Source organism: Ranitomeya imitator, chromosome 1 (assembly GCF_032444005.1).
Source record: "Ranitomeya imitator isolate aRanImi1 chromosome 1, aRanImi1.pri, whole genome shotgun sequence".
In the NCBI taxonomy this organism is placed as follows: domain Eukaryota; kingdom Metazoa; phylum Chordata; class Amphibia; order Anura; family Dendrobatidae; genus Ranitomeya; species Ranitomeya imitator.
Genome location: NC_091282.1, coordinates 981,817,268 through 981,829,989, shown reverse-complemented (window position 1 = coordinate 981,829,989; position 12,722 = coordinate 981,817,268). Strand labels below are relative to the sequence as shown.

At 44.6% G+C, this 12,722-nt stretch overlaps 1 protein-coding gene across 1 annotated transcript; it reads left to right on the top strand.

Annotated features, from left to right (window-relative positions):
* The first annotated feature begins 932 nt into the window (after nucleotides 1-932).
* Nucleotides 933-12,429, top strand: CCNA2 (cyclin A2). Its single transcript, XM_069743886.1, has 8 exons — nucleotides 933-1,256; nucleotides 2,476-2,728; nucleotides 6,762-6,868; nucleotides 9,381-9,604; nucleotides 9,681-9,885; nucleotides 11,256-11,369; nucleotides 11,497-11,630; nucleotides 12,096-12,429. Exons 1-8 carry the CDS (start codon nucleotides 1,098-1,100, stop codon nucleotides 12,148-12,150), a joined length of 1,251 nt encoding a protein of 416 aa, XP_069599987.1. The 5' UTR covers nucleotides 933-1,097; the 3' UTR covers nucleotides 12,151-12,429.
* Nucleotides 12,430-12,722: the final 293 nt, after the last annotated feature.

Genomic DNA, 12,722 nt, shown 5'->3' with positions numbered 1-12,722 from the left:
TGAGCTTTGAGGGCTCTAATACAATGTGGGTAATCATATGTCTGGTGCTACACTGTATGTGTGGGGTGAAATTTTGAGAGGATGGGGGAGAGTTCGCTATACCATACTCGTGAGTGTGGGTGGGGGGCATCATACCACGGCCAATGAAGGTATATTGCTGGTGAGAACACTAAGGGGCTTCAATAGCTGATATTTGTTATTTTTTGTGTTGTGGGGGAGGGGTACTTAGAACTTTTAGACCAGTGGTCCCCAACTCCAGGCCTCGAGGGCCGCCAACAGTGCAGGTTTTCAGGATTTCTTTCGTATTGCATCGGTGGTAATGTGATCATCTGCACAGGTGATAATTCCAACCCCTGTGCAATACTAAGGAATTCCTGAAAACCTGCACTGTTGGCGGCCCTCGAGGCCTGGAGTTGGGGACCACTGTTTTAGACCTTTTGCTATGGGGTCCTGTGCTCTCTTATCTGCCACCAATCTGCTGATCCTGCTCCTGATATGTTATTATAACACTGAATTATCCCATGCTCAGTATTTGGAGCAGAATTGTTGGAAAACCCCTCATTCAGGTCTAAGCATGGAAAATGTGAAATTCCCACTGTGTGAGTGATATGGAATGTAAACACCGACTATTTTACATTTTATTGCAAAGTTTGGGAGATTATGAGCTACAAAAATGTACAACTAGAGATAAGAAATGAGCTGGGGCGCATTCCCCGTGCACAAGGACAAAGTTCTTCCCGGTGCAGTGGTGCACAGCGATCACCGACAGCCGCAGTACTGGCGCCCGTGACGTCACCGACAGCTGATCGCGTTCTCTCTCACGATCTCCTTTTTGACCCTCCCGGCCGCCGTGGTTGCAGTGACGTAAGCCCGCGCTAGACGCTGATTGGTTAGTTTCAATAGTCGCGGGCTACTTGAACTGAGAGAGCTGTGTGTACTGCAGCGCGCAGGAATTGTGAGGCGGGATAGGCCGAGCAGTGGTGGCGCGGTACCGGGCACGGTTACACGGGTCAGTGCAGCACCTTGTGCCTGGAGGACGGGATCACGGACTACAGCCCTTCCCCTCACCACTGAGCATTACCCGAGGGCCTGGCGCGATGTCTCACTTTGTGTTGCGGGATGAGAACCAGGAGAACGTGCAGCCCAGGAAGCAGCTGTCCGGCCAGCATGCCCCTCCGGGAGGCCGCACCGTGCTGGGGGTCCTGCAGGAGAACCGGGGGCTGCGAGCTCAGAGAGGAGGGAAGCCGCAGGCGCCGGTATGTGCGGGCGGGGGGTGGGTGCAGGGGTCTGGCCCCCGATTACTACACTGATGGGGCAGGACGGACCGATCCCGCCATTACTGAGCAATGCTCCTGCCTGTCAGACCCTCTGCTGCTCGGCAGCGGGGCATAGCCGCCATTTCTCGGTGTAGATGGCATGTGCCCCAGGAGAGCAGAACAATGCAGATCTGAGGGCTGCAACCTGCCTGGCACTACAACTCCCAGCATGTGATGACAGCCACATGGCTTCTGTGCATGCTGAGCGTTGTAGTTTCTCTCCCTATGGAGGGTGTTCTGCCTTGGGATAAGGAGCTGTGCAGGGCTCTCCAGTGGCTCTTGGGCCTGTGACATGTCTGTGCTGCCTGATGGTAGTAATCCGCCAGTCTGCACTGTAACCCACTGAGTAACTGGATCTCTTCTATTCTGGGCTGACTCTGATGAGGTTTGCACCATTCTTAGGGCTGTGGGCAGCACACTGGCACTTCAACCGAATGTGTGAATGCCTCCTTAGGCTGCGCTCATACATCCGTGTGACACATCCTAGTGCGGTCTGGGTACTTTATTTTTTTTTCTTAAACCCATAGCTTGTTTAAATCACAATAGTTTAAAAAAAAAAAAAAATAATCTGCTTTTGAAGACATCTATTCTCATCTGTTTGTGGCTATTGAAGTCCGTGGTATCCATGAGTCGTAAGATACTGAGCAGACTTTGTACTTTTAGCTTTTCATGCTTTTTGGGTGTTTAATATTAAGGCTGCGTGTTCAGAAATGGCAGCATTCTGGATGTAGCGCAAGTGCATTCAAAATTCAGCTTTCTACACTAGAAGTGCAGTGGATGGGATTTCTATGAACTCTGTGCCCACTGCTTCTATTTAACGCTGTACTCACCCGTGGTGCGGGTTTACGAGCTGCAGCATGGCCATTTCTAGACCCTGCTGTGCATTTTGACCCATTGAATGTCATTAGATGCGGTGAATTCCCATGTACTGACAAGTGCAGCAATCTGAACACAGCGAAAATAGTCACTTTGCTATTCCTGTTTGTGGGGACATGGGTGCACCTCTTTATATCCAGTGAGGCTGAGAAGCAAAATCTCCCATTATCTCAGATGGTAAAACTTACAGATGTGATTTTTGGCCTTGTTGATCATAAGTAGTCCTATATCTCCTCCATGATAGAATTGTGGCTTTAAATTTTCATTGGCTCTTATTTTTCAGATTCTTGCAGCAAATAACACCTTGGGCATTAACGATGAAAACTATGGCAGGATCCCGGCTGGGAAGACAACTGGCAAACAAACCACCTTTACCATTCATGTGGATGAACCCGATTGTACAAACTATAAGAAACAAACTCTGGCAAAGAAGCCTATGCACGATGAGAACCTGAAGCAGCTGAACTCGGTAGTCATTTCTCTTGGCCACAGGCAGCCACTGGCACCTATAGAAATGCCAACTACTGTAAGCTTTGGTGAGTCCTGACAGAATTAAATGTCCTTATGTAAAACGGTCTGAAACTGAGATCTGGCTTACACTGTGTGCAGAATTATTAGGCAAGTTGTATTTTGATCACATGATTCTTTTTATACATGTTGTCCTACTCCAAGCTGTTCAGGCTTGAGAGCCAATTACCAATTTGGTAATTCAGGTGATGTGCATCTCTATAATGAGGAGGGTGTTGTCTAATGACATCAAAACCCTATGTAAGGTGTGCTTAATTATTAGGCAACTTCCTTTCTTTTGGCAAAATGGGTCAGAAGATAGATTTAATGGGCTCTGAAAAGTCCAAATTTGTGAGATGTCTTGCAGAGGGATGCAGCAGTCTTGAAACTGCCAAACTTTTGAAGCGTGATCACCGAACAATGAAGCGTTTCATGGCAAATAACCAACGGGGTCACAAGAAGCGTGTTGGGCAAAATAACTGCCCATGAATTGAGGAAAATCAAGCGTGAAGATGCCATTTGCCATATTTCAGAGCTGCAACCTTACTGGAGTAACAAAAAGCACAAGGTGTGCGATACTCAGGGACTTGGCCAAGGTAAGGAAGGCTGAAAAACTACCGCCTTTGAACAAGAAACATAAGATAAAACGTCAAGAAATATCTTAAGGCTATGTGCACACATTGCTAATTAGCCTTAGGAATTTCTGGTGCGGATTCTGCCTCTCCTGGCAGAAAACGCACCTGCGGATTTGTCACTTTTTTGTGTGTCTTGCAGATTTGCTGCGTTTTTTTTACCCCTGCAGTTTTCTACAATGGAACGGGTACAAAAAACGCTGCAGATCTGCAAAAAAGTGACATGCTACTTTTAAAAAACCGCAGCGTTTCCGCAGCGGATTTTCAGCAAAGTGTGCACAGCATTTTTTTTTCTCATTTACATTGTACTGTAAATCAATTGCGGCTCTGCAGCATTTCTGCACTGCAAAAAACACTGCAGATCCGCAGAGAATCTGCAACGTGTGCACATACCCTTAGACTAACTCTTCAAAAGATTTTTGGACTGATGAAATGAGAGTGACTCTTGATGGGCCATAGGTTGGATCAGTAAAGGACAGAGCTCCACTCTGACTCAGATGCCAGCAAGATGGAGGTGGTGTACTGGTATGGGCTGGTATCATCAAAGAGGAACTTGTGGGACCTTTTCGGGTTGAGGATGGAGTGAAGCTCAACTCCCAGACCTACTGCCAGTTTCTGGAAGACTTCTTCAAGCAGTGGTACAGGAAGAAGTCTGTATCGTTCAAGAAAAACATGATTTTCATGCAGGACAATGCTCCATCACATGCCTCCAACTACTCCACAGCGTGGCTGGCCAGTAAAGGTCTCAAAGAAGAAAAAATAATGACATGGCCCCCTTGTTCACCTGATCTGAACCCCATAGAGAACCTGTGGTCCCTCATAAAATGTGAGATCTACAGGGAGGGAAAACAGTCCACCTCTCGGAAAAGTGTCTGGGAGGCTGTGGTGCCTGCTGCACGCAATGTTGATCGTAAACAGATCATGCAACTGACAATCTATGGATGAAAGGCTGCTGAGTGTCATCATAAAGAAAGGTGGCTATATTGGTGACTAATTTTTTTGAGGGGTTTTGTTTTTGCATGTCAGAAATGTTTGTTAAACTCATTCAATGTCAGGCAGCTGCTACAAAGGCAAATAAAATAATGGGATGCATTAAAAGAGGCTTGGATGCTCATGAGAACATGATTTTACCTCTATATAAGTCACTAGTTCGACCACACTTAGAATACTGTGCACAGTTCTGGTCTCCGGTGTATAAGAAAGACATAGCTGAACTAGAGCGGGTGCAGAGAAGAGCGACCAAGGTTATTAGAGGACTGGGGGGTCTGCAATACCAAGATAGGTTATTACACTTGGGGCTATTTAGTCTGGAAAAACGAAGACTAAGGGGTGATCTTATGTTAATGTATAAATATGAGGGGACAGTACATAGACCTTTCTGATCCTTTTTAATCATAGACCTGAAGCAGGGACAAGGGAGCATCCTCTACATCTGGAGGAAAGAAGGTTTAAGCCTAATAACAGACGCGGGTTCTTTACTGTAAGAGCAGTGAGACTATGGAACTCTCTGCCGTATGATGTTGTAATGAGTGATTCGTTACTTAAATTTAAGAGGGGAAGGAGTTTTTTTTTTTTTTTTTTTTTTTTTTTCTCGAAGTGGAGCTTACTCTTTGCCACATGGGTTTTTTTTTTTGCCTTCCTCTGGATCAACATGTTGGGGCAAGTTAGGCTATGGGTTGAACTAGATGGACTCAAATTATTCCTTCAACCTTAACTATGTTACTATATATCTCTAAAATGTGCAGTTATATTGGTTTACGTGGTGAAAATAAACAAGTGAGATGGGAATATATTTGGTTTCTATTAAGTTGCCTAATTCTGCACAAACAGATATTCTCCTAAGATAGCCAAATCTAAAAAAAAAAAAAAAAACCCACTCCAACTTCCAAAAATATTAAGCTTTGATATTTGAGTCTTTTGGGTTGATGGAGAACACAGTTGTTGATCGATAATAAAAATAATCCTCTAAAATACAACTTGCCTAATTCTGCACAGTGTATAAACTGGTGAATACTGTCTTTCCTGATGTGACTTGGTGTACTGACTTGTAGATGGCTCATTCTGTCCCTTGGTGTCTTGCCTGTACCTTGACAATGTGCACCCTTGTACAGATCTGGCTTCACTAGTGCTAAAATGCCTGATCCAAGTGTGAGGGGGTAGTGTTTCCCCTTGCGGATGGTGACCTACTGGCTCTGGCATGCCAATGTAAGAAGGCTTATTTGCTGTGCAATGCTCGCCTCCTTACCATGCCATATCCGGTAAGTCTCTCCAAGGAAAAACATTACCCCTTAGACCTCAGTCCAGAACCTCTCTTGTAGCCTTGTCAGTTCTTGGACACTGAGATTCTGCTTTTGGATTTTAAGTCCCATTACAAGGCCTGTTAAAGCACTGATAATGACTTGTAGGAACGCTTCTTCCAACAGGTGGAGCTATAGTTCTCGCCCACATTTAGAAGCTTGCAGCTCAAGTTTAGTTCTGTGGGTTTAAGTCCCCAGGATGTCGCTTTATGCTGCAGATTTCATTCATTATGACTCATGTGCTGAAATCTGCAGCATTGCTGTTACAAGTGTCACTTCTACCACTGGATTTTATGCCAGAATTCCAATAACCAATCAGGTGTGAACAAACCCTTTATGGATATGTCATCAGCCTTTTGCTACCTAATGAGGGCAGCAGAAAGTAGGGGCAGGTAACTAGATTCCAGTGATGTCACTTACTAGGTTGCTTGCTCTACTTTTGACTTCATGGTGAAGAGTGCTTTAATCACTGTAAAACTAGTAAGCCTGCTCTCATGTAGTCCCCCTATATTCATGAGCCTTGTATAACTCCACCACTGGCAGCTTTCTACCTATACACAATAAGCTGTAAATCAGTCATGCGGGCAGGATTATACAGAGCTCTGCATTCTGAGAACTGGTAGATCTGCAGCAGCTATAAGGGAGGTGTTTTCTCCCCCCCCTTATGGCAAGAAGCAGCAAAGAGATACATCACAGGAATCTGGGTCTCTGTTCCTAAATAATATTGCTGTCGGAGGAGCAATAACCTGGTGACAGCATTGTAGGGGAAAAACGTCTTTAAGGCAATGTCCGTATTGCACATCAATATTTGTAAGCCAAAACCAGGAGAAACTCAGGAAAAGTATAATAGAAACCTCTCACCACTTCTGTATTTATCACCCACTCCTGGATTTGGATTATAAATACTGGACATGGCATGTTACAATATATCATTGCTTACCATCTTCAATGAAGGTGCTTGCTAAGTGTCTCCCTTTGCCTACACAGCAATGCCCAGTGACCCAATGGCTCCGGTAATGGGGTCCCTGAGTTTGGACCCTAAATGGTCTATTCAGTTTCTGCTAATGCACTTGTCATCTACCTTGATCTGTAAGATTGAATCCACTCTAACTACCAGCTGACTTGTGTTTAAGATTCCCCAATGGATATGTCAATCGTGGAAGAGGAGGAAAAGAAAGTCAACAGTAACGAAGTCTCAGACTATGCAGAAGAGATTCACACATACCTCAGAGAAATGGAGGTAATCTTCAGCTTTATGGCCACTTCTGCCCAGGTTACAGACTTGCTTGTGGCTGTACATCAATTCAGTTCTCTGTGAAACTTGCCATAGATTCCTGCACTATCCTCCCCTTTCTGGGACTCAATCCGGTTTGTTGTAAAATATACACAGTAGACACAAGGTGATCAACGTCCAGTTTATTGCAAAGCGAATGGGTGCTTATTCCACTGGAGCAGAAGACCTTATTCCTATACATTTTTCTGATTAATTTGGGAGTAAGTTTTCCCTCAAATCCAAAAATGTACTACACCACAAGGTGAAGTAACGTACCCTTATTCAGATGAAGGGGTCGTTGCCACATGCAGTCAGATGGCACCCGTCCCAATGTTTCTCTATGGTGCAGCTCACATCTGCGACTTTTCTCATGTGAAAATCTCAGCATGCTGCGACTACACCGAATCTGATTGTACACATCAATGTCTGGGTGCTTGTGAAACGCACTGCATGCAGATCTCACCGCAGTGTGATTCTACTGACACCAACAGTGCTACGATTCTCATGTGAAGGGATCGGGCACTCGCAGGAGCCGGGGGTCATTAGTAGATCACGTCTGATGTATAATCAGATGCCATACACTAATGGGACCCCAGCCTCATAGTGGGCTATGTGTGTGCAATGTCCTTCTGGGTGAAAAAGGGAATCGCCTGTACCAGTATGTGAAGGGGTGTAACGGCTATATATACTGCATATAGGAGAAAATCAGTAAATGGAGGAATGCAGTGTGACCTGACAGCTGTTGCTTTTTGCGCTTCTGGGTCCTCCCGCATGGGCAAAGGTAACATTGCATACTGGTACAAGTGGATTTGTCATCCAAAACATTCTACACATCCCACTCGGGGCCTGAGAAAGGTACAATACTCAAAACATTGCTGTATTTCACATTGTGGCGTAAACTTTTCTTCCTTTATAACCACAAGAAGGAATTTTTTTTTTTTTTTTTTACGGAGTGGACAGGTCTGAGATGTAAGTGGCAGATGGTTAGTAATGACCAAGTTGCTGTCCAGTTTTGCTCTGGCCCTGTACAGACAAGGGGTATCCCAGTGGGATGCATTGCTCACTCGTAGGCCACAGGCCTCCAACCTCCATCTTCAGGAGCTGCCGCATGCAGTGTGAGGGACACAAAGTTCTCTTCAGAAGCCAAACTCTTACTAGAGGTCAAGTTGATCAGGTGGGGCAGGGCACAGCAATTCACCTGTCCATCCTCCTTTGCACAATCCTCTTCAGTCCCATCCCTTGCTTGTCCTTGACTGCCCCAAGCCCACTGATTCTATTAGCCTTGGGGATTTCCCTTCCATATATGCGGGCCCTGTCCACTGTACTTCAGACCTTAGGCTCCAGAGGTGACTGGAGCGACCACTCAGGATCCCAGGAATGCCTGGAACAAGGGACACTGCTGCCCCAGCAACTAACTAGCACTCTCTGAACTTCCCTCTACCAAGAAGTGCCCACCCACTGGGCTAGTTCTCTCATTAACCATTTCCTATTATCCTTATTCTGTTGCTAAACTACTTGCTGTGTATGCTTGTTATAACTTTATCCTATGCTCTAACACTTCACATGCTGTACACTACCACAAGACAGACATCACTTTTACATATAAAACTGCATGATGGTAGTCGCCTGACACACTTGTTGACTTCAGGGGCTGGAACATGGTAAAGGTTAACATCCCTACACCCACTTCTGTTATATGGAATGGAACACCTTGAAAATCCCATCCATATGTATGAACTGTAAACTACATGGTGACTCTGAACACGCTGATACAAGACTCCTCTGTGGGTTATCCCTTGTAACTTGGGGAAGCTGTATGTCATGTCCTTCAGTGCTCAAGTCTGATCCTGTGGATTGTCAGTCAGCTCCCTCTACCAGCCTGTCTGAGCACAATTGTGTTAGTACATTGTGCCAGCTGTTGTGCAGTGGGGGATGGGTTTGAGTAACGGGAGTGTAGGCTTTTTGTCTTGTCCAATATATTGTGGGGACATAATACTGTGCAAGAGGACTATGTGGGGACACTGTGCTGCATGGGGGCTGAGACACTGAGGACATTATTGGGGGGAGTAACGTGGTGACATACTATAAGGGAACATATGGGGGTCTTTGGGATGTAGTGATGGGAGCTGTTGATCAAGAGCCTGGCTGAACAGAGGCAGTTTTTGACTAGTTGCTACTGGTAAGGCTGTTACAACAAACCCTATTGTAACATGTATTAGCACTGAGTCAATATACTTAATATTGAGAACTGGTCCTCGGTCACTCTCCTGTGGCCCCTCTGCCTTAGCTCCCAGGTGGGCAATTCTTGCATTCTCCACTAATGTGCAGGCAGTAAGCTGTTCATGTTCCTTCTGGCTGACACTTGATCATCTGTAATCTGACTGGATCTAAATCTACTGTTCTAAAGGCACTTAATTTAAATAAGGCTATATATTCAACTTTTTTTTTTTTTTTTTTTTTTTTTTTTTTCCCCTTGCAGATAAAATGTAAACCCAAATCTGGCTATATGCAAAAACAACCTGACATAACAAACAACATGCGTGCCATCCTGGTTGACTGGCTGGTTGAAGTTGGTGAAGAGTACAAGTTGCAAAATGAAACGCTGTACCTGGCTGTAAACTACATAGACCGATTCCTGTCCTCAATGTCTGTGCTGAGAGGAAAACTTCAGCTTGTTGGCACTGCGGCTATGTTGCTGGCCTCGTAAGTTCTCTTCTGTCACCTGTTCTTAACACTTATCAAACCACTATAATTTTCTAATGGAGCTTTCTCTTTTCAGTAAGTTTGAAGAGATCTACCCACCAGAGGTGGCAGAATTTGTCTACATAACTGATGACACTTACAACAAGAAGCAAGTCCTTAAAATGGAACATTTGGTGCTGAAAGTTCTTTCGTTTGACCTTGCTGCTCCAACCATCATCCAATACCTCAATCAGTACTTCAGGCATCAACCAGTGACTTCAAAGGTGGAAAGCTTGTGCTTGGTACGTGCAATATTACTTGCGTTTATAGTTCTTGCAGTGTGCGATGTGATTTAAGAACCCCTACCTTCTGTGACCTCTTAGATTACCACTTTGTTAAAGCGGCATTAATGAAAAGGACAGTGACAACTGTGTTCTGGCACCTGTTAATTGGTCCCGGCAGGACTTGCGGCCAAACTCTCGCAAAACTAGATCTGGGCGTAAGGGGCCATAGACTATAATGGTAATGACATGGCGAACATGCACTTTGCCATGCTGAAAACAGGGTGTACTTTAGCTCTATTAGTCTATGGCCCAGTCAGCACATACACCCAAATCATGCTAAGGGGGAAATATCTCTTCTAAATATCTATTACTTACACAGAAGGGACCCTAAAATCTTCCTCCAAAAGGGCCTGACTTTCTAAGGGTGAGCCCACTAACCTTTGCAGCTGTCCTCAGCCAAACATTAACTCTAATCATGGTACCATTCATTAAAGCACATCTGCGTTTGTCTACACTGCATGCCGTTTTCAAAGACCCTGACTCCTGGGAGGTTGCCTTACTTGGGGTAGCTTTGATCTCCCATGAAGTGATATTTATCACTGTAGGACTAGTAAACCCCCCCCCACTACTTTTTTTTTTATTAAGAATAACAAGGCAATTAACATGTTACATTTACATTTTCAATATAGAGTATTTCCCCCCCCTCCCCCTTCAAACAGCCCCCCACCCCACAAAGCAGCTCATCTTGTTAATTACTACCATCATTAAAACAATAGAGTATCTAATCCCTCAACCATTCGTATAAGCCACACTTCACATTACTATCCCATAGCAATCCATGGAGACCACATTTTATTGAACGTTTCAGTTTTCCCTTCTTATAAATCCCTTTTTCTAGTGTCAGGCCCTGTTTCACATACTGGAGGAACTCTCCTCTTGACGGCAGCTCTTCCCTAATCCAGTTTCTAGCCATCACCTTCCTAGCCATGTACAACAATCTGGCTATAGCTATCTTTAGGTGTTTATCCAATCTCATCCACGCATCCCAACAAACCCCCCCCCCCCCCACTACTTATTACCTGTGCACAGAATGCTGCCAATGGTTGATGTCCGGGTTAGATGGAGCACTGTTGGCTCTGCAGCCCTGGCCTCTGCCTGTATATCACGCTTCCCTGAAATGGGTTTGGGGGGGGTGAGCCTTGACATACTCCTATTAAGTATGATGAAGCATTGTTCGTATCCAGTGTTGTGTACTAAGGAGGTAAAGCCAAAAAATATCCCTATAGTAGTGCATTGTCTATGGCCGTCAATACTATTGCTGTAGTTACACCTGCAGGTGTGATAAAGGCATCTGAACATTTCTTGATAAACTGATTCTGTATTTCCAGTTTTTAGGAGAGCTGAGCTTGATTGATGCAGACCCTTTCCTCCGGTTCCTGCCTTCAGTTGTGGCTGCTGCAGCCTTCGTCATTGCAAACTATACAGTTAATGAGGAGACCTGGGTACGTCTTGTCCATTTCCACTTTGATTAAACTCATGCAAGACTGATTTCTTCTTAATGTTCATGTAGCTGAAGGGTGTAATGGTGGTGGAGCAATTAAACACTATCCTCTAACATTGTATTTGCAGCCGGATTCATTGGCCAAATTCACAGGCTATAACTTGGAAAGTCTAAAACCTTGTATATTGGACCTCTATCAAACCTACCTCTCTGCAGCGTCCCACCAACAACAGGCTGTCCGTGAGAAGTACAAGAATTCAAAGTGAGTGACATGATGCTTCAGTCTGGAGCTGCCTCTTCCCAGTGCTGCTGCAGGTGACTGACAGGTCTGTGTACTGAGGGAAAGCCTATTGCCTGCTGTGGCCCTGGGAGAGGCCAGACTAGCTGAGTGATGTGGGCAGCGTGAATCTTCTGATGTTTCCCCTAAAGAACAGTGACTAGAGCATCTTTGGACACTGCTGTAAGAGGCAGATGCTTGCTGGCTGTATAACTTGGCTCGCTCATGCCCTGAATGGCGCCAGCTGTGTACACCTGCAACCTAATGCTAATGTACACCTGCAACCTGATGCTAATGTACATGTAGATCGGGGTGTGATCTGTATCGGGGAAAGTTGTAGTTGAAAAAGGGACAAGGCTTAATCTGAGGAAACATGTCTCAACTATGTGTTCTAGATGACAGATATTCTGCACTGGTGTACTGTTACTGACTGTCCCTCTTGCTCCGCAGGTACCATGCTGTATCAACAATTGAACCTCCAGAGTCGTTATCTATATTCTCATAACAATGGAAGACTTTTAATGTATTTACAAAGCACATAATGTACAGTTTTTGTTTATCCTCTTGTAATGCTATTGTGTATCTATAAGCTGATCTTACAGAATTATGATACAATGTTTTAGAATTTTATGGGTTTTAAATTTTGTAAATTTTATATATTTTCAATATTGTTAGATTAGTTAGCTATGCTGTTTATAAAGCGGTGTGCAGTTTGCACTAACAAAGCAGTTATATTTGGTAACGATATTCATCACTGTTGACAATAAATGTTAACTAAACTACAGCCCAAGTGTACAGTGACTTCACTGACTCGGTAACTTAACTTTTAAGGGAAGGGTTTTCTTTTTCTTAACTCGCAGCCAAAATGATGCCCTTGCATGTAAAGTATCTTAACATTGTCCTCTAATAGTGCTATCGTGGTTTTGTGCCTGTTTCCGCTCGTCATGCATTAGGTGTCCTGGGATGGGATCCACATGGCTAATGCCAGCTACATTATGTGGTCCATCTCTGGTTAAGCACTTGGAATGTGAGAATCGGCACATACAGACTTCACAAGCGGATCAGCATGACACCTGC

Bases quoted from the DNA above. Each gene is read 5' to 3' on its own strand.
- CCNA2 (XM_069743886.1), top strand. From the start codon at position 1,098: ATGTCTCACTTTGTGTTGCGGGATGAGAACCAGGAGAACGTGCAGCCC. The intron at 6,869-9,380 runs GTAATCTTCAGC...TTCCCCTTGCAG, and splicing joins CATACCTCAGAGAAATGGAG to ATAAAATGTAAACCCAAATC. The intron at 9,605-9,680 runs GTAAGTTCTCTT...TTCTCTTTTCAG, and splicing joins GCGGCTATGTTGCTGGCCTC to TAAGTTTGAAGAGATCTACC.